This window comes from Bos indicus, chromosome 17 (genome assembly GCF_029378745.1).
Source record: "Bos indicus isolate NIAB-ARS_2022 breed Sahiwal x Tharparkar chromosome 17, NIAB-ARS_B.indTharparkar_mat_pri_1.0, whole genome shotgun sequence".
NCBI lineage: Eukaryota > Metazoa > Chordata > Mammalia > Artiodactyla > Bovidae > Bos > Bos indicus.
In genome coordinates this window covers 62,524,635-62,544,854 of record NC_091776.1, presented here as the reverse complement: position 1 = coordinate 62,544,854, position 20,220 = coordinate 62,524,635, and the positions used below count along the sequence as shown (strand labels likewise).

The 20,220-nt window shown below is 59.2% G+C and overlaps 1 protein-coding gene across 1 annotated transcript; it reads left to right on the top strand.

The window, feature by feature from the left end:
* The first annotated feature begins 1,013 nt into the window (after positions 1-1,013).
* RAB35 (RAB35, member RAS oncogene family) lies at positions 1,014-19,774 on the top strand. The gene is made up of 6 exons (XM_070770175.1): positions 1,014-1,171; positions 6,492-6,542; positions 10,757-10,880; positions 16,080-16,204; positions 16,329-16,453; positions 17,584-19,774. The coding sequence occupies exons 1-6, from the start codon at positions 1,120-1,122 to the stop codon at positions 17,710-17,712; spliced, it is 606 nt and encodes a 201-aa protein (XP_070626276.1). The 5' UTR covers positions 1,014-1,119; the 3' UTR covers positions 17,713-19,774.
* Positions 19,775-20,220: the final 446 nt, after the last annotated feature.

The following is a 20,220-nucleotide window of genomic DNA, read 5'->3' as shown; positions in this document are numbered from 1 at the left end:
GAAAAAAAAACCCAACCAACCCACCCTAGGGCTGATAATAACCTGAATACCGCTTAACGTCGGCGGCCCAGGTCTTCCTACCACACAATCTGCAGAAGTTTTATCTGTAGGTGCGGTGCAACTGAAGCTGAGGGCGCTGCTGCTATCGATCTCAAGGGTGCATCTTACACACGGGGGCATTCACCTCGCAGGCCAGGGTCAAGTTGGAAAGCGACCCGGAATCTGGAACCTCTCGGTCCGCTTTACCAACGGGGCATCTCAGGCCCCAAGAGGTCGCGCGGGGCTGGGTTGTGACTGCCCCAGCGCTGCCGTCAAAGGCCACACTGCTCACACGGTAAACTCACACTGCTTACAGTGTAAAGCTTACACGTCCGGTAAAACTCCCGCAGCCTCCAGCCGCCCTCGGAGTCCAGTCCACGGGCCCCGGGACATGGTGGAGGGCCCGGAGCCAGCACCTCGTAGGCGGTGTCCAGGCAGATGGGGGCGGAGTGTCCTGAGTTCACAGTCCCGAGTAGCTTGGAGCTCGGCGTAAGCCCCGCCCCGCCCGGTCACTGCGTGCCAGTCGGTCCCTCTCCGCAGCGCTTGCAGGTCTTGAAGATGAAGCAACAGCAGCAAGTCCACCCCGGGCCACGGTCGGCCTCGCCCGGCACTCCGGGATTCTTGCAGCTAAGGCCTGGCTGCAGCTGCGCTCTCGGAGCTCCCAGCACAGCAGGCCGCGGACGGCGGGCGGGCGGCGGTGGTGGCGGCGACGGTCGCTGAAGAGCCACGGGCAAGACAAGCCCGCGCCCCCGGGACCCCGACAGGGCGCAGGCGCCGTGCGCGAGCGCGGAGAGGGAGTGGCCGGCCGCCACTGCGGCTGCGCGGAGGCGGGGCCAGGCGCTGCGCCTGCGCAGTGGCGGGGCGGGGCGGGAAGGAGTGAGGCGGCGGCAGCGGCGGCCGCTGCCGAGGAGGAGGAGGAGGAGGGGGAGCGAAGGGAGGTGTTTCTGTCAGTTCCGGCTGTTTGTTCGGGAAGTGGATCCGCCGCTGCCGGAGCAGCCCGGAGGGAACCGCGGATCCCGAGGCCAGCACCGACCCCGCCCGCCCGCCCTCGCGCGCGCGCGCGCGCCTCCCCCGCCCGCCATGGCCCGGGACTACGACCACCTCTTCAAGCTGCTCATCATCGGCGACAGCGGTGAGGGCCGCAGCGGCCGGAGACGGCGTGGGCCCTGCCGGGCGCGGCCCGCAGGGGCCTCGGGGAGGGCAGGCGGCCGGGCGGGCGGGGAGGTGCCGGCCCGCACCGGGCGGCCGGGCGGGGCGGCCGGGCGGCCCCAGGGGCTCGCAGAGGGGCTCCGGGGCGCGCCGGGGTGAGGCCGGGGCGCGGAGCCGCGGAGCGGAGGGGCCGGCGCGCGGGGCTCGGGTCCGGGCTCCCGGTCCGCTCGCCGCGCCGACCCCTCTGCCCCACGTGTGACCTTGGTCCAGTCTCGCGATCCTCTGGAGTTGGAGGGAGCCGGGTTCGAGTCTCGGGACTACCAGCTTCCTCACCCTGACCTTGGGCGAGTTGTTTCGCCTTTCCGAACCTCGGTTCTCTCATTTGAGAGGTGAGGACTTGCCTCGCTGGGTAGTTCCTGAGTCTTGGGTGAGATGAAGCTGGAAAAGTGCTTCACACTGGACCTGGCGGAAAGGGAGCTCCTGGTGTGTGGTTGTCAGTAGCGTTTGTAAGCCTAGGTTTCTTCCTGGGGAAAGTGGGGCGGGGGTGGGGGGTGGTTAATCTCAGAACCTGCCTCATGGGATTCCTGTGAAGTTTAAATGAAGTAAGACAGGTAAAGCACTTCGCGCCGAGTCTGGCACATTCCTGCTGAATTATTCTCTCTGTGGGGTTCCCTGTGTTCATCTGTAAAATGGAGCAGCAATGGGATCCGCCTCGCTGGGGTGATGGAGTGTTGTTCAAGGAGATAATACACGCGCAGTGTGCAGAACCGGGCACATAGTGAGCGCTCCCTGTGTGTTTGCTGTTGCACACTGTCTGCTGGACAGAGCTGGAGGTGGGTCAGCCAACATTACAAAAAAGTGTACCCTCCTTTAGAGCTCCTAAGTCTCTCTCCAGTGCCTGGCACCCAGTCGGTGCCTAATATGTATGTATTGAATGAATGGATATCCAACATCTTCAGAAAAGATAGTCTTGTTTCTGAGAAAGGGTGGAAGGTTGTAGAGGTGTTTGGAGTGTGGCAGGTAAGCAGGTTTATGGGGTGACCAAAAGGTCAGGGAGGTAGGCCCTGGGAGGTTTATAGGAGCATAGCTGAGGTGCTGGGATTTTACGACGGGGAAGGAGGCTTGGGAACGGCCCAGATTTACAGACCAGACCTGAGTTGAGTGCTGACAACGGTATCATGTGACTGGAGGCAGAGGCCAGGTTGGTGGTGGAGCCCATGGATTGTTAGGGAAAGCGGGGACCAAATCAAGGGGCTGTTAGGCCTTGAAGTTGGAGCGTTGTGTCAGAGCCCAGGCAGAACCAGGCGAGTGGCTGGGTCGTGGTCTCACAGTGGAGATGGATTGCGACGTGGCCGGTGACTCGGATCAGGTGAAGGATGGCTGAGGTTTCTGTGGTTGCCCATGGAAGGGAAAAAAGTTTAAGGGCTAATGAGGGAGGTGAAGAGTAGCTGTGGGCAGGGGAGCATGGATTCGTCTTGGTGTGAATGAGAGAAGTCCAGACCAGCTGTGTAGCCTCGAGACCAGCACGGCCTTGGGTGTTTCCCAGGGTCCTGGCACGCTTATGCCTTTTGAGCTTCGTTCTCAGCCCTCACCTCGGTTCTGGAGGGGCTGGCATCAGGGTGATTTTCTGTCCTTTTGGAGTTAAGGTCAGCTTACCACGCTCAAGGTCCCTGTCCCTTTGCAAGAGGCCTGGGGCCTGCGTGTAGCCCCACAAAAATGGAGGGCATAAGCTTAGCCAGAAGATGCACCTTCTCCCCAGTGAAACTCAGGCCATGGTTTGGGCCTTCTTTCTCACCATACATTCTACCTGATGTATTGATTCTTCACTCTGAAGTTAGTTGTGGGAGAAGACTCACTGGGTCAGGATTTATGGATCCGGCTCCGTGGTTGGTCTGAGCATGTAGACTGTTGACTAGAGGAGATCTAGGCTTTGCAGTTTCACGTCCCCTGACAGTGCACTGCCACTCAAAGCCTTGAAAGTTCAGGCTAAGCTCTGGCAGCTGAGCAAGGTAGACTGGCGTCTCACCCTCCCCTGAATCTGGCTTCTTATGTGATGCTTCTTTAAGGGTTTTCAAACGATTTCATAGACACTCTCTCATTTGGTTCTTACCCATTGCTTGTGTGGTTTGTCAAATAAGGAAACTGAGGCTCAGAGTAGCTGACTAATCGACTTGCCCCAAGTTGCACAGCTCCTCAGAGGTAAAGCCAGGTTTTTTTTTTTTTTCAATAGCAAAATAGTTTCATAATAAACTTGTTTGTTGTTTAGTTGCTAAGTTGTGTCCGACTTTTTGCGACACCATGGACTGTAGCCCACCAGGCTTCTCTGTCCATGGGATTCTCCAGGCAAGAACACTGGAGTGGGTTGCCATGCCCTCCTCTAGGGCAAAGCCAGGAGTTAATGCATATGATGCGTTATGAGCAGCTGGTGTCAGGCCTGGCAGACAGTAGGCCCTCGATGAATGTTAGTCCCTTTCTGTAGAAATCCAGAGCTCTTCTTCCCACTCTGCCACATTGTCCTTGCTTCTGGAATACAGACCCTCTGCTTTTGCATCTCTCTTCTGTGCTTAAGGTGGAACACGGTCTCTCAGGGGCTTCTAACATTGGCTCTGTAACAGCAGTTCGTCCGGTCCAGGGGGCCGATCAGACTCATTCTTAGAACCTGCAGGCTGTGTTGGAGATCAAGTTAAAGCCTCTGACTCCACAGCTGAGTGAACTGCAGCTCAGAGAGGGGAGCGACTTGTCTGAGGTTGTACAGTGAGTTAGTTACTGAGCCAGGATTAAAGCTGAGCACACTTTATTCAAAGATTTTGGGGTCTTCAACAGTAGAGAACTGAAATGAGGAGGAGTGAAGGAGCTGGAGCACACGGGAGGAGCATGGCCAAGGTGGGGCCTGTGGTGGAGGCTTTGAGGACGAGCATCTTTTGAGGACGAGTGCAGGGCGGGCAGGGCGAGGGGCAGAAGCGGGGGAGGGCTGGGGTTTGGTGGAGATGGAAAGTGGTGGGTCCGTTTTTTACAGAATGAGTCTGTGTCTCCCCGCTTCCAGAAGGCATCAGGGGCCGGGCTTATACTCCCTGCGGGGTCGAGGGTGATGGGCTGGAGTGGCCGTGGGGAGGCTGTTGACTTCGGCTGAGCTGAAGGCCGATCGGCACCCTGCACTTCCCTGCTTCTGTGGGTGCTGCGTGTGTTCCCAAGGCTGCCTCTTCAGGGACATTTAGGAAACGCGTTTCTCAGGGTGGGTTTCCCTTCCTTCCAGAGGGACCAGCCAGGCCAGAGGTGGGTGTTGGCCTGAAGTAGCAGTTGACGGGGTGACTGTAGTGGTTTTGAGCAGCTCTGCAGATGAGCTTGGGGTGAATGAAGCCCCGCCCTTCCCCCTCCCCCACTCCCCAAGGCCAGGCTTGGGGGGACGCTGCTGCTTTCCTGCTTCAGGCAGAGGGCGTACCCCAATCCCTTAGGCTTCTGCTCCCCCAAGCCCGCCCAGAGTTTGAACACCCGCGCTTGGGCTCCTCTTCCTGCTGCAGCCGTAGCGTCAGGTGGTGATCGGCCCTGGTTTAGTCACAAGTTCACTGAACAGTGTTCTGTTGGCGCCTACTAAATGCTGGGCCCGGCTTCCAGCCCCAGGACCATGCAGGGCAAATGAGGTGAGATCCCCTTCCTGGAGGAACTCGTGGCCCAGACACAAGGTTTTCGCTGAGTAAGCAGACCAGGAGGCTCTGGGAGGAAGCAGGGAACCCGTGGGGTGGTGGCGTGGGGCAGAGCACTGCCGCGAGGGGCCGGCCCGGAATCTGCCCCCCGCCCCGGCCTGGCCGACAGGAAGCCTCGCGGGGGCAGCGATGAGGAAGTGGGCCCGGTGCTCACAGGCGCTGAGCGGTGGGCCTGGGGCTGGCTGCGGCTCCTGTCTGCTCAGAGCAGCGCCGGCCTGCCATCGGGACAGCCCGAGCCTGGTTCGCTCTGTGAGGCCGACCGGTTCTTCTGGGCATCCCTGGGCGACTCACCCACTGGGAGAGGTCCTCAGAGGAGCTAGTCAGAGAGGATGCCTGGGTCAGCTGGGGAGGGGGCAGAGGCCGGGCCTTCTGCGGGTTTGGGGAACACACACACACACACACACACTCACACTCACACTCACACTCACAATTAGCTCTGAGCTGGATGTGCAGGGGTGCCGTCTGAGACCCCGGGTGAGGAGCTTTTCACGTCTAGCTTTTAGCAGTGCTGCTAAAACTCTTTAACAGGAATGAGACAGAGGAGCCTCTTTGGGTTTCTCTATTTATTTAAAATATTATTTACTTGGCTGCACTGGGTCTTAGTTGGGGCATGTGGGATCCCCTACTAGGGATTGAACCTGGGGCCCCTGTATTGGGATTGTGGAGTCTTAGCCCCTGGGCCACAAGGGAAATCCCAGGTCTTTTTATTATTCCACTTCCTGAAGCAGACACAGGAAGACTCCCAGAGCAGCACGTATCCGCAGGACTCAGATCCAGCACTGCCCCCCAGCCCTGCCGAGGCTCTGAGACCAACGTGTAGGTCTCGGAACCTCAGGTGCCTCCTCTTAAGAGATGCAGCTGGGCTTGCGGGCATGTGCGTGCGGGCTTCCTTCTGTGCTTGGCTGACCCTGCGGGCCTCGGAGGCGGGACAGGAGGGCACAGGACAGGTGTACCTGGGGGCTTATGGTGCCGGGTGTGGGTGTTGATGGGATTTCAACAATCCTTATGAGGATTCTGTCCATCCTTGGAACAGGAGAGGTCGTGGTAAGTGAAACGGTCTGAGTACCGTGAGCTGTCGGACTGAGGAGTGTCAGGCGGACACCCCCTCCCCACCAGTGGCATCGGCCGGGGGAGAGTGGCCAGCAGTGGCTTTGAGTTGTCTGGGCCTCCCTTTCCTCGCCTGCAGAAAGCCCTGATGGTCTCCAGGGTGCTTTGCAGCCGTGCAGCCCCCGTCTCACCAAGCTGAAGCGCTGCACGTGATGTGTTCTCCGGACGGTGTTCTGGACACGCCTTGGGGACAGGAGCACAGGGTCGGCCTTCCTCAGCCTCATTGCTGTTGTCGGGTCTCCTTGAGGGGTTGCTGGAGCCGGGCGTGGACCCCTTCCTTGTCTCTGGCTTGGGGGCAGTTTGGGGCTCACCCTGAGTTGGAGGGCAAGGTCAGAGGTGGAGAGGGAGGGGTGTTCCGGTGGGAGGCTGGCTAGGGAGGTAGGTGGGTGCTGTCATGTGTCTGGAGAGCCGGGACCCGGGCTGTCTCCCCGAAGTGGGGTCGGGCTTGGAGCAGGGACCCAGGCCGCCTCTCACCCCCCGCCCTCTCCCCTGCAGGTGTCGGCAAGAGCAGCTTACTGTTACGTTTTGCAGACAACACTTTCTCAGGTGAGTGTGCCCCTGGGGTGCTGCTGGGTGTTTTGGTTTTAAATCCTTTCCCCTGGCGCCGGTACACCCTGGTCTCTGCCTCAGCAGACAGAAGGGGGGAGTGGCGAGTAGGTTAGAAGTCTCCAGCTGTCTTCTTGGAAAAAAAAAAACAGTTGCAGGCCCATCATTTTTCTACTCAGGGTCTTTTTTTGTGCCCCAACATTGAAAAAAGAAAGAAACAAAAAACTGACGCTTAGGACATGCCCATCTAAAGAATCAAACAGGAAGACTGAACAACATGAAAAGAGAAAGCTCCTGGTCCCCTGCCCCGCACTGACGCTCAGTGTCCCCCCTCACCCTGCCCCCGCCTGTGGTGGGCGGCCCCCCCAGCACATCGGAGATCACCCTTGCACGTCAACACGCAGCCCTGTGGTTCTTCGAGTGGCTGTGCAGCTTCCTGGGCTGTGCAGGGGTGCACGTGGTTCAACAGTGTTCTTGACGCGCGCTTGCTTGCTTTCTGGTAGCCTCTCTCAAATGGTGCCGCGTTTCTTGGGACACTGCATTTATTCCTGTATAGAAGCAGAGGTACGAGGTCAGGGGGTATGTGCTTTTCAGGTTTTCACAGGTCCTGCCAATTGGCCTTTCGCACTTGTGAGAAGCTGAAGGGCTCAGAGAGCCCCTTGTCCATGCCAGTCGCTGCTGGGTCTCAGTGGTCTCCATTTTTGCTCAGCTGATGGGCGGAAAGTGCTGCCCATTTGATCTTGCTTCCCCGATCCCAGTGGGCCACGTTTTCATTGCTGGAGCTCACTGGTTCAGTGCAGAGGCTTCAGGTCGGCCTGGCCTCTCTGACCGAGGACTGAAGGAATGCCCTGCGATGCCGTGGAGGGAAGTGGTCACGTGGCAGGCGCCTCTCTCTCGGGGGAGAGGTGGGTTTCTCCTGACAGCGGTGGTGTGACATCGGAAAGAGTTGTCTTCTCCGCATCACCATGAGCGTGACTGAGTCTCAGCTGACCTTTAAAAGAGGAGCTGACGACCATCCCTGCCACGCGGAGTTTTTGCGAGGATGGCCCGGGCCTAAGGAATCTCTCCTTCCTCGCGACCTTTGCCGCGAGTGGAGCTCCTCGCCGCTGGCTCCTGGCGAGGAGACATCGCCGGTTTGTCCTTGCTGCTCAGGAATGGTAGCCAGTGGGCACTTGCCACTGAGCTGGGAGACCTTCCCCTCCGCCCCGTCCGCTTGGAGCTCTCAAAGGGCTCTCTGCTGCAGCCCGTCTCCTCCTCTCCACTCTTCCTACCAGCTCAGACTGTGGTTGGTTCTCACCTGAGGCATCCCAGCAGCTCCTGCCCACCCCATGCCAGGCTGCTGAATTCGTCGTCTCTAGTAGGGTCTCTTCTGTTTAAAAACCTCAGCGGACCTCTCTTAAGCGAGCCGAGCTCATAGCAAGGTCTCTCCACTTTAGGACCACGGACACTCTGGGCCCTGCAGTTCTCTGTTGTGGAGGCTGTTCTGTGCCCCCGTCCTCCACCCCCCACCCAGCTGTGTCATGAAAATGTCTCCAGGCATCACCAGGCATCCTGGGGGGCAGGCTGGGGGGGCCTCAACCACCCCCTGCTGAAGACCGCTGGCCTTCACACTGTCCTCAGCTCCCCGTCCAGCCTCCTCCCTCCTGCTGTCTCGCCCTCCTTTGTGTCTTCACCAGCTCGCTCGCTCGCTCAGCGGTCAGCCGTGTTTCACGGGCCCACGGTGCTGGGTGCTGGGCCGCTCTCCTGGGCGGAGCCCGGTCCCCGCGGAGCCTGAGGCCGCCTTGGTCTCTGTGCTTCTGCCTCCACCCTTTCCTCTGGCGAGGATGTCCTTCCCCAGCCTGGTCGCAGCCTTGGAAAATGTACCTGTTCTTTCAGGCCAGGCCCAAGTGTGACTTCTGCCCCAGAGCCTTCCTTGAGCTGCACCCGACTTTGAGCCTTGGCCTTTCCTGGCCGCTCTGCACTCTCGATGCAGTCGGTGTGTCTTGTCTGCAGCCCCGCGTCACCGTCAGCTCCAGAGGGAGTGAGCGTGTGGGCTCCTCCCAGCAGCGGTCCTCGGCGTCTTGGGCACCAGGGACCCATCTTATGGAAGACGGTTTTCCCACAGGCGGGGTGGGGTGGGGGTTAGGGCTTCAGGATGATTCGAGCGCATCACCTGCGTTGTGCACTTCCATTCTGTTACTATGTCATCGACTCCACCTCAGATCATCAGGCATTAGCTCTCGGAGGCTGGGGACCCCTGCTTCCTAGCACTCGGGCCTTTGAAAGCCTGGACGAGACTGTTCTGTTGCCAGAAATTCTCTCCAGCGCCATCTTTCACACAGATGCCCCTGGAGAGCTATTTACAATGCCGCTCATGCTTGGGTTAAACCCTTCAATGCCTCCCTGTCACACACAAGAGAAAGTCCAAGCTCTTGAAAATGGCGCAAAAGCCGAGAACTGGCCTGGAACCTCCACCCCAACCTGCCTCCCGACATGTGCTCAACCTCAGATCACCCGCCCCCCACACACACACACACACCACACACACACCCCATTGCTACACACACACATACACACACATACACGTCCCATTGCTATACGCACGCACACACACACACACACCATTGCTACTCACACACACATGCCCCATTGCTATACACACACACACACACACACACACACACACACACACTATTGCTACACACACACCCCATTGCTACACACACACACATGCCCCATTGCTACACACACACACACCCCATTGCTACACACACACACACACACACACACACACACCATTGCTACACACACACGCCCCATTGCTACACACACATACACACACATACACGCCCCATTGCTATATGCACACACACACACACCATTGCTACTCACACACACATGCCCCATTGCTACACACACACACACACACCCCATTGCTACACACACACATGCCCCATTGCTACACACACACACACACCCCCCATTGCTACACACACACACAAACACACACTATTGCTACACACACACACACACACCATTGCTACACACACACGCCCCATTGCTACACACACATACACGCCCCGTTGCTATATGCACACACACACACACACACACACACCATTGCTACTCACACACACATGCCCCATTGCTACACACACACACACACACACACACCCCATTGCTACACACACACACACACACCCCATTGCTACACACACACACAAACACACACACTATTGCTACACACACACACACACACACACACCATTGCTACACACACACACACACGCCCCATTGCTACACACACACACCCCCCCCATTGCTACACACACACACCCCCCCATTGCTACACACACACACACACACACACTATTGCTACACACACACACCCCATTGCTACACACACACACACACGCCCCATTGCTACACAGACACACACCCCCCCCATTGCTACACACACAGACACGCCCCATTGCTACACACACACACCATTGCTACACACACATGCCCCATTGCTACACACACACGCCCCATTGCTACACACACACACACACACACACACACACACACACACACACACACATGCCCCATTGCTATTTCTGCTGCTGCCTCTTCTGCCTGGAGCAGTCTTTCAAATCGCAGGTCACGACTTGTGTGTTTTAATTGGGGCATAGTTGGTTTACATTGCTGTGTTCGTTTCAGGTGTCCAGCAAGTGAATCAGTTGTACATACACATATATCCACTCTTCCTTCGACTCTTTTCTAGGCCATTGCAGAGTACTGAGTAGAATTCCCTGTGCTATACAGTAGGTCCTTGTTAGTTATCTATTTTGTATATAACAGGGTGTATATGACTTGTTTATGTTTTAGAAAGTTAATTTTGTGGGTTGTTTAAAATGTTTGGAATGGAGTAGAAAAGAGAAACCCAGAGTGTGTCGTGGTCCCCCACGGTTCCCGGGCCACTCTGGTGGAGCATTTCCTGTTGCAGTCATGGTCTCTTCTCTTATTTCCTTGATGGCTTCATTGCTGTTGAAATTGTCTTCTTTATCACTTGGTTTCATTGTATCCTGTCTCCTGCCCTCACCTTGGGGCTCAGACTCTTTTTCTGTCCAGGGCTGTGTCCTCCAGGCACTTGGAGTGAGCCAGGCGGGGTGGAGCCCAGGGTCACCTGGGCTGTTGAGGACGCAGTCTGACCAGGGCGGCCCTGGGCCGTGCTAACATCCCTGTGTGTGCAGGCAGTTACATCACCACGATCGGAGTGGATTTCAAGATTCGGACTGTGGAGATCAACGGGGAGAAAGTGAAGCTGCAGATCTGGGACACGGCCGGGCAAGAGCGCTTCCGCACCATCACCTCCACGTGAGTCAGGCTAGCCCAGACCGCTCTGACCCCCTCCCCCCTCTTAGACCACCCACCCCCACTCAGGCCCCCTGCCTCCACTCAGACCCCCAGCCCCCGCCATTGGGAAATGGCTCTGGACGCCCCCAAGGCTGTGGGGAGGTGCGCTCCTGGCCGAGGTGCGGCCCTTCCCCTTGAGACCAGAAAAGCGGAGGGTGCGCGCGCTCTTGCCTGCGGCGGTAGTAGCCTTGCACCTCCCTCTGGGGCTGGCAGGGCAGTGTGCGTCAGTCAGCGGAACCTCTGGCTCCTTTGTCTTTATTTTTATTTTTTAAAGATTTATGTATTTATTTATTTTGCCTGCTCTGGGTCTTGGTCGTGGTGTGCGGGCTTCCCCTTCTGTGGAGCACGGGCTCAGTGCTTGGGGCTTGGTGTACCATGGGATCTTAGTTCCCCAACCAGGGATCGAACCCGTGTCCCCGAGATTGGAAGGCAGAGCCTTAACCACTGGACCACCAGGGAAGTCCCTCCTTTGTCTTTAAAATAGGGTCACAGTGCTGGTGCTGGCCTCGCCGGGAGGTCAGACACTCGGGCAGCGAGGGTACTCCTGTTCAGTGTCAGCTCGCCTGCTGGAGGTGCCAGCTCCGTCACCACCCTGACGTGGAGGAGCGTCTCTCTGTTGGGGGTCTGGAAGGAGCACTGATAGGTGGGAGGCTGTTGGGCGGCCCCCTCCTCTGCCCCAAAGCTGTTGACTGGGGACCCAGCGCACCCTGGAGTCTTCCCTGGTGGCTCAGATGGTAAAGAATCCGCCTGCAGTGAAGGAGACCTGGGTTCATGCAGTCCCTGGGTCGGGAAGATGCCCTGGAGGAGGAAATGGCAACCCACTCCTGTTTCTTGCCTGGGAAATGCCAGGGACAGAGGAGCCTGGTGGGTTACAGTCCATGGGGTCGCAAAGAGCCCGACATGACTGAGCGACTAATAGACTCAGCTCGCCCTGAGGGTCGCCCTCCTTTGCTGCCGCAGGACCTTTGAATCTCTGCTGTAAATGGGCGGAATTGTGCTGGGTCCTGCGGAGTGGCTCTCGGTTCTTGGGCTGTTACTGGAACAGGTTCCGGGAAAGAACAGGACTTTGAAGGCAGGCGGTTTGGAATTTACATTTCTGCCCCCTGGGTTACCTTGGGCAAGTTGCCTAAAGTCTCTGCTCTTTGGTTTCCTGGGGGGCTTGTCTTTGGGGTTTGCATTAATGAGAGGTCCCATGTGCTTGGGCTTCACGTAGAAGATTCTGTGGAGCTCCCTGCGGTTGGTGTTCTCATCACCCTGGTTTTATGGATGGGGGAGCTTCTGAGGGGTGTGTGCAGAGTAGGAGCCGGGCCCAGCCTGGAGTGGCTGCTGCTTCTCCTGGCCTCTCTTCTGCCTCCTCCAGCGGGTCCTGTGGTGGGGGGCTCTCGGGGAGGCGCCACCAAGTTCCCTCTCCTCCCTGCGAGGTGGAGGCAGGCGGCCCCCAGGATGGCCACCCATCGGGGCTGCCGGCATCCCAGGGGTGCGAAGTGTCGGGGTGAAGAGCCCCCAGGGTGGTGGCTGAGAGTGCAGGGGAACCCGGGGGTGCCAGCTTGGGGGGTGGGGGTGACAGACCGGTGGGTGGGCAGCCCTGGTGAAGGGGGTTCAGGGGCCGGATCCTGAGCCACCCTGGAGCAGGACTGGGCCAGCCCTGAGACACGCACATGTGCCGTGATCCACACCTCCCTGAGAGCCTGGGGGTCCCCAGTCCCGGGAGCTCCGCAGGGCAGGTCTCTGCAGCCACCTCCCGATGAGCTGCGGGAGCCCCCTTGTGTCAGCGGCTGCCAGCAAGGCCTGAGCTGAGGGGCAGCTGGAGTCAAGGTTCCCGGGGTAGTCGGATGCCGTGAGCCTGGGCCGCCCGAGCTTGCAGGCCTGAATGAGACCAGGACCTCTTGTCGGTGTCTCGAGGTGTGGGCACTGACCAGGGGTCCTCCTCTAGGCCAGGACTGTTGCCAAGGACTGTGGCTGCTTCATCTCGTTTAATCCTGGTAAGAGTCCTGTGGTTCTCTCCAATGTACGGACAAGAAAAGCGAGGCCCGCAGAGGGTGGAGGGACCTGGCTTGGTCAGTTAGGCAGGAGTTGAGTTGAGGTCTGCCCTGTGCCAAGACTCTTGCCTTTAACTCAGCTGTCCCCCAGCCGTTTTGGCACCAGCAACCAATTTCGTGGAAGATGGTTCTTCCTTGGTCTGGGGGTGGGGGCGTGTGTGGCCTGGGGGTGGTTCAAGCACATGACATATTTTTTAAATTTATTTATTTATTTGGCCGTGTCGGGTCTTCACTGCGGCATTCGAACTCTGAGTTGTGGCATGTGAGCTCTAGTTCCCCGAGCAGGGATTGAACCCGGGCTCCTGCGTTGGGAGCACAGGCTTAGCCTCTGGAGCAGCAGGGACGTGCTGCTCATGGCATCTACTGTGCACTTCGTTTCTAACCTCATGCCGCCTCTGATCTGACAGGAGGTGCTGGTCCGCGACCTGGAGGGTGGGGACCCGCGCTTTAGTGGATCCACGGCCCCGCCCTCTGCTGGCCCCCCACCCTCAGGGACCAGGGCTGAGCCAGCGGCAGATGCTGTGGTGGCTCCTGTGGGTTAAAACCAGCTGAGAACGCTGGGCCTGTGGCCACAAGAGATGTGGCCACAGGCCGAGCAGCAGGCTGGGGTCAGCTCCCTCCAGGGCAGCAGGAAGGGGGTGAACTGCCTCCTTCATCCTTTGGGGAGACTGGAGTTCTCGGCCACCTGAGGGCAAGCTGGGTTTGTCCCAGGAGGGTGGAGGAGCCGTGCGGGCTGGGGGTGGTTGCTGAGGGAAGGAGCTGGGAAAAGGTCAGGGGTGGGGCAGTCTGGGGGCAATAGTGTGGCCCTTTCTGATTCAGGGCTCTAAAAGAGAAACTAAAACTGCATCCTGTCCGCCTGCTGAGAACGAGTGCCCTGTCGTCCCCTCACCGATTCTTGGCTGTGGCTGCTGGGGTTCGCTGACCCCGAGCGGTGGGGCTAGGGGTGCGGGTCGGGTGGTGGTGGGAGAGGCCGAGGCAGGGAAGGCCCGGCCCAGGCCATGGCTTCCGGCAGCTCCTTCACCAGCCTCCTGTCCTAGCGGTGACGTGGTGGCCTCCTGTCTGTGGTAGCCAGTGAGCGGAGAGCATCGAGGTCATGTTGGCACAGAGCCAAGCTGTGGCACGTGGACGTGGTGCCTGATGGCGGGGAGTGACAGGCCCAGCGCCCGAGCTCCACGCCCCAGGCTGGTCCTCCCTCCGCAGATTCTCGGCATCTTTGGTTGTCGTCAACAAAGGAGGCTGGGCAGCACAGTGCACTGTTCTCATGTCCGTTGCTGGCAGGGGACAGTTGTCTCCCTCCTCTCCCCGTTTCCTGGCTTGCTCTCCTGCACCTGCTCAGGTGGGCGACCCCCAGGTGGACCCAGGTGATGATCTGGGGGGAAGGGGGGCAGGGCGTGGATGGCTTGATTGTTCGGGCTGCCCAGGGCAGGGCTTTGTCCCCAGGAAAGCAGAGCTGTGGGTGGACGAAGCCCCAGGAGACGTCAGGCGGGGTCTCAGAGTGGAGAATGGGCGGTTCTCGCCGCCCTGGTGGCCAGCCCAAGGGAGCCCCCCTCACCGCCTTTGGTTTTCCTCTGCCTGCGTCTGGGGCCTGGAGTGTCGCTGAAGGACTGTTAGTGGTGATGATAAAGAGCTGCTGCTGCTGCTAAGTTGCTTCAGTCGTGTCCGACTCTGTGCGACCCCATAGACGGCAGCCCACTAGGCTCCTCTGTCCCTGGGATTCTCCAGGCAAGAACACTGGAGTGGGTTGCCATTTCCTTCTCCAGTGCATAGAAGTGAAAAGTGAAAGTGAAGTCTCTGAGTCGTGCCCGACTCTTAGCGACCCCATGGGCTGGAGCCTACCAGGCTCCTCCGTCCGTGAGATTTTCCAGGCAAGAGTACTGGAGTGGGGTGCCATTGCCTTCTCCGGATAAAGAGCTGGCCCTTGTGAAAACATGTATTATCGCCTTAGTCATACAGCCACCCCCAGAGTTGCATCCTGGTACCCCCATTTTACAGTTGAGGGAACCAAGGTGCCATGAGGTGCGTGCAGTAACCTTCCCAGGTCCACACCGCCTTTCAGAGATGGAGCTTGGTTGATTTTGTCACGGGATGGGGCTGTGAGGAGTCTGCCAGAGCGCTGCTGGGCGGGCGGCTGAGAACGCGGTGCATGTGCAGCCCGGCCGGCTCCGTCCTTTCGGGGCGTGTGTTGCTTCAGGACTGCCACCTGGGAGGGCCTGCTGTCCTACGGGCCCAAGAGGTGGAGGTGCTTCGGGCTGGCTCAGGGAGGCCGCTGTCCACCATGAGCCTGTCTCTTGTGGGCAGTGGGTCTTCCCCTCCCTCTCAGAGGCCCCTGTGAGCGAGTGTCTCCCTGTACCGGGTGAGGTGACGTGTTGGCCGCTGGGTCAAAGCTGGCTCTCTGGAGGAGCATGAGGCCCATGCTCCTGTCTGTCCCCCTGAACTTTTGAAGCAGCCCCTCCTGCCTGAAGCCTGGAGTGGCAGGAGGGCAGGTTCCCGCCCATCCACTGGGGTGTGAACAGACCTTGGCAGGCCTCACAAGTGGCGCCTGTCCTTGAAATGGCATTTTACTAAGACAGATTTGAGGACAGAAAAACTTTCTTGGATGTTAAAGAGCACAGTGATAATATGCTGTCGAATGTAAACCTTGCCTGAATATTTTCTTTTTGTGTTTATTTACCTGGCTCTGCCAGGTCTTGGTTGCGGCGCAGGAGACCTTTAGTTGTAGCAGTCGGGTCGTAGTTGCCACTGGTGGGATCTAGTTCCCTGACCAGGGATCGAACCCTGGTCCCCTGCACTGGGAACTTGGGAGTCTCGCGCTGAACCATCAGGGAAGGCCCCATTGCCTGAACTTGAAAAAGGAAACAAGAACTTAAGTTTCATGCCTTCGGCTGCCTCTGAACAATCTGGCTGACCCCACAGGGCGGGGCGCTCCCTACGCACTGCGCTCGGGGAGCAGGGTGAGCGGCAGTGCTGACCAGGTCCCGACGTCAGCTTGAGGCCTCCGGGCCTGGGGGGACGCACCGGCCCCTTGCCCTCCCCACCTGCTGTCCGGGTGCGGGCCGGCGGGTCCTGCGAAGGGGCTGCCCTTGTTTACGCCGTAGCTCTGACGCCGACCCTGGTCCCACAGGTATTATCGGGGGACCCACGGGGTCATCGTGGTCTACGACGTCACCAGCGCCGAATCCTTCGTCAACGTGAAGCGGTGGCTTCATGAAATCAACCAGAACTGTGACGACGTGTGCCGGATCCTAGGTGAGGCGGCCGGCCGGTGGGCGGGGCGGCCCGGGGCGGGGCCGGCAGGTGGGCGGGGCGTGGGGCGGCCCGGGGCGGGGCGGGGCGGGGCCGGGGGCCGGGCTGACTCTGTCTTGTGGTCCAGTGGGAAATAAGAACGACGACCCCGAGCGCAAGGTGGTGGAGACGGAAGACGCCTACAAGTTCGCCGGGCAGATGGGGATCCAGTTGTTTGAGACCAGCGCCAAGGAGAACGTTAACGTGGAAGAGGTGAGGCCCCCGCGCCGGAAGGGCTGGGAGCGCGGGCACGCTCCCCACCCCAACCCCGGCTCCCCACTCTGCCTTGGCTGACTCGGGCCGGTAGTCGACAGCATCGTCTTAGCGGCCACTGATCGAGTACCTGCTGTGTGCACCAGGCTCCGTGTCTGGGCATCTCCCTGCCGGGGCCACCTCGCACCTCAGCAGTCCTGAGGGAGAGGCTGCCTCAGACGTGGGCCTGCCCTCAGCCAAGCCCGCGTCCGCTCAGTCCTCCCCGCCCCCCACTGCCCTCTCTCCCCGCTCTGCTCTCTGGCTTTCTTTCCTTGGGCCTTGGCCTGCAGAGCAGCTTGCTTTGCTGTGGCCTCCAGAGCTCTGGTGGGTGTCGAGGCCGGCCCCGAGTACGCCCCAGGCGGGCCGAGTACCACATGTGCCAGGGCTGCTGGAAGTGCTTGGGAGCTTTCGGGAAGGTCCTGCCCGTGGGCTTGGAGCCCAGAGGTCCAGGGGGCTGATCCACTCTGCGTCCTGGGACACAAGCCACCCAGCAGTGGGCACCCTGGGCCCCTGCGTCCGGCTGGGGTCACACCGTGGGCCTTTCCCCCAGGGGCCTGCAGCAGGGCCCTGAGCCCTTTCCAGGCTCCCCCATTCTCGTGTAGGTTGGGGAGGGGTGAGCCCTGCCCCCTAGGTTGTACTTGATTCCTTCCCCAGGAGTGGAGGGAGCTGGGGGTGGTCTTGGGTGGTCTGGGGAAGGTTCTCAGTGGGCTGTGCAGTGAGGTAGTGTGGAGTGGGCAGACTCTGGCTGCTTCTGGTTCGTCACCAGTTCAGGGACACCTTTATCTGTGTCGTCCGAGGTGTCAGCTGAAGGAAAGGAGCTCTCTATCCTTTCACAGAAAGGCTGGAAAATCCCTGAGGCTGACTTCCCTGAGACAGCTCAGAGGTCTTTGATGCTTTTCCTTTCTGACCTCTGTAGCATCGCCTTCTAGATGGGGCTTGAAGACAGAAGTACAGAAATAGCCCCCAGTGGACTGGAAGGCTGGGCCCGGGGAGGCGGGAGAGGCCGCGCTGACCAGCACGGGGCGGGGGGCGCAGCTGTGACAGGGTCTCCTCCCCGGTCTGAGGCCGCCCTGCTTCCTTCACCCTCACAGATGTTCAACTGCATCACAGAGCTGGTCCTCCGGGCAAAGAAGGACAACCTAGCGAAACAGCAGCAGCAGCAACAGAATGACGTGGTGAAGCTCACGAAGAACAGTAAACGGAAGAAACGCTGCTGCTAATGCCCCCAGCCCATTGCAGAGACTGCGCTGCTGCCGTGCCCCCCCGCCCCTGGCCGGGGGCTCCTCTCCTGGGGGACAGTCTCAGTTCCGTGCCGTTATTTAAAGAATTCTCTCCACGTTTTTGTACCGGGAGGTGCCGTCGGGACTTCCTCCCCCCTCTCGAGTGCCAAGAAGGTGTGGGACGGCCTGCCCTTCCCTTCCGGCGCCCCTGTCCCCCGGCCGAGTGCCCGGGCTGGTAAGGACGCTGCCAGCTGAGCGGACTGATTAACCGGAGTCTGTACATAGTGTATATCGCTTTAACCAGTGCGCCGCCCTCATCCCGCTCCGGCTCTTGCCTCCTTCGTGCCAGCCTGCTGCAACACCCCCTCCCCTCCCGACCCCACCCCGACTTACCGCCAGCAGCTTCCGGAGAGGACAGGATCACGTTCTAGAACACGTACCTTTTGCCAACCTGGGCTGGTGCCGTGGGCTCCACGGGACTCGTTCTCTCTCACCGGCATCAGCATCTCCCCCGCGTGGAGGGCCGGCCCCCATCCCACCCCGTCACCACTCCGGCAGCTGGGGATCCCGCCTTGAGGTGGGCCCCAGGGTCCCCCTGGAGGTCTGGCCCTTCGCTTCCAGAGGAGAGATCACTCCTGCCCTTTGGCCCACAAATTTCTCGTCCTGCCTTTCAGACGCCTCAGCTATAACCCAGGGGAGCTGTGGCTTCTGATTTAGATATACCAACCTGTTTGGGTTCCAACAGAAAGGTAGGGGTGTGTTTGTGCACAGATGGGCTTGCCAGTGGGGGAGCTGCTAAGGAGTGTCATTTTAACTGATAAAAGTGAAGCCAAATCAAATGAATTAAGTTCCTCATAGTTTTTTTCTCTCTTCCTGAGGCTTGGTTGGCACAGCAGCAAAAGTTGTGGCCTCCCCACTCTGGGTCCAGTGTTTTTAGAAAAAAGGAATGGCTTCCTGTCGCTGTGGAGCTGGGCTCCTGGCCATTTGTTGGTGGGAAAGGAGGGGCCTCCCTTGGAGTCCCGGGTCTCTGATGAGCACCTGGCACCCCTCAGTGTGGGGGAGCGGGTGTTGGGCCACTGGGCCCTGGGGATGGTGCCTCTGAGCTGGATGTAGGCAGCCTTGGGTCCGTAATGGGACTGTTTTAGTACAAAGGCAGCATGAGAATTTCTTGGCCGGGTGGTAGGGAATGGCCGCCTGGGCTGGGCGCCAGCCGTGACTCGCCCTGGTGCCCTTGGAGGAACGATCAGGGTCTTCTGCACTTGATTATGGTCACCCCCTCTCCCCCTCGACACTCACCTTTCCCCTAAAAGATCATGTAACCTGGGAATAATTTATTTCAGCACCATGATGTGTTTTACTAGATTTCCTTTCCTACATTTCCAGGTCAAGCCCTGACTGGACAATCACATCACAGATTCACTGCAGATTTCCCATGTCGCTGTTGATGGGTTTTTAATCAATAAAAGGGGGTTTCGTCTGACCTCTCTCTCCACTTCCCCCCAGACTGCCGAAAGCCTGCATATCGGGGTGACAGGCCTTCCTCACTCTGGAGCCACGGGACAAGGTGGGGGTGCTGCGGGGCTGGGGGCTGGCAGTAGGCAGCCGTCGGGTTGGGTGCGTGGGGCCACAGCGCTGCCTGTCTTCAGGACTGTCCCAGCCACCCCAGGTCCCCGGTGGACGTGGAGAATCGGGGCTCAGCCCTGAGTGTTCAGGTGACGCAGGTGTGGCAGAGCTTGCAGATTTAGGCAATAAGTGGGGGGCGTCCTGCAAGTTGCCAGAGCAGGCAAGAAGCCTCCGTGGCTTCAGCTGCTGGACACCCAGACCCAGGTGGGGGGAGATTTGGTGATGGCAGCGTGCCGGTCCGCGGAGTGTCTCACGCATGAATGGGGGGTGGGGGTGGGGGGGGACTCAGGGCTGGACCAGCGTCCTGGTGGACCTGATGTGAACTTCCTGTCAAACAACAACACTTTTAAATGGTTTGCTAGGATTATTTCTGTATTGAAAGTTTCTAATTATGCTTTTTAAAAAAAAACTACTAAAAATAAAGGTTCAAGCTGCCAAATTTTCTTGCAGGGTCTGTTTGCTCTCCTCCAGCTGTGCTCCGGGTGGGCCTGGCTGCTACCCACCCGTTGGGTCCAGCCCTTGTCTGTTGAGTCCCGCACAGGTGTCCGTCGAGGCCTGGGGACACTTTCAGAAGCCAGGGTGGCTCTGTCCGCGAAAGGTGGGTCCAGGTTGAGCTCCCCCTTCTGACACACGGTAAGAAAGACGCCAGGGGAAGCGCCATGTTTCTCCTTCTGGAAGGATGTGCCTATAGTGACTTCTTTCTACCTCGAGGTTTCTGCTGAGCTATCAGGTCTGCCTGGGGCTTGGTCAGCGGCGCTGCTGGGGCCTGGTGCCTGGAGCCAGGCAGCTGTAGTGCTGGCCAAGAACCCAGGGCCAGGGTGGACGTGGCACCTTGGGTCACAGCTCACAGAACAGCTGTCCCTGATGCCTGCCTTCACTCTCCGG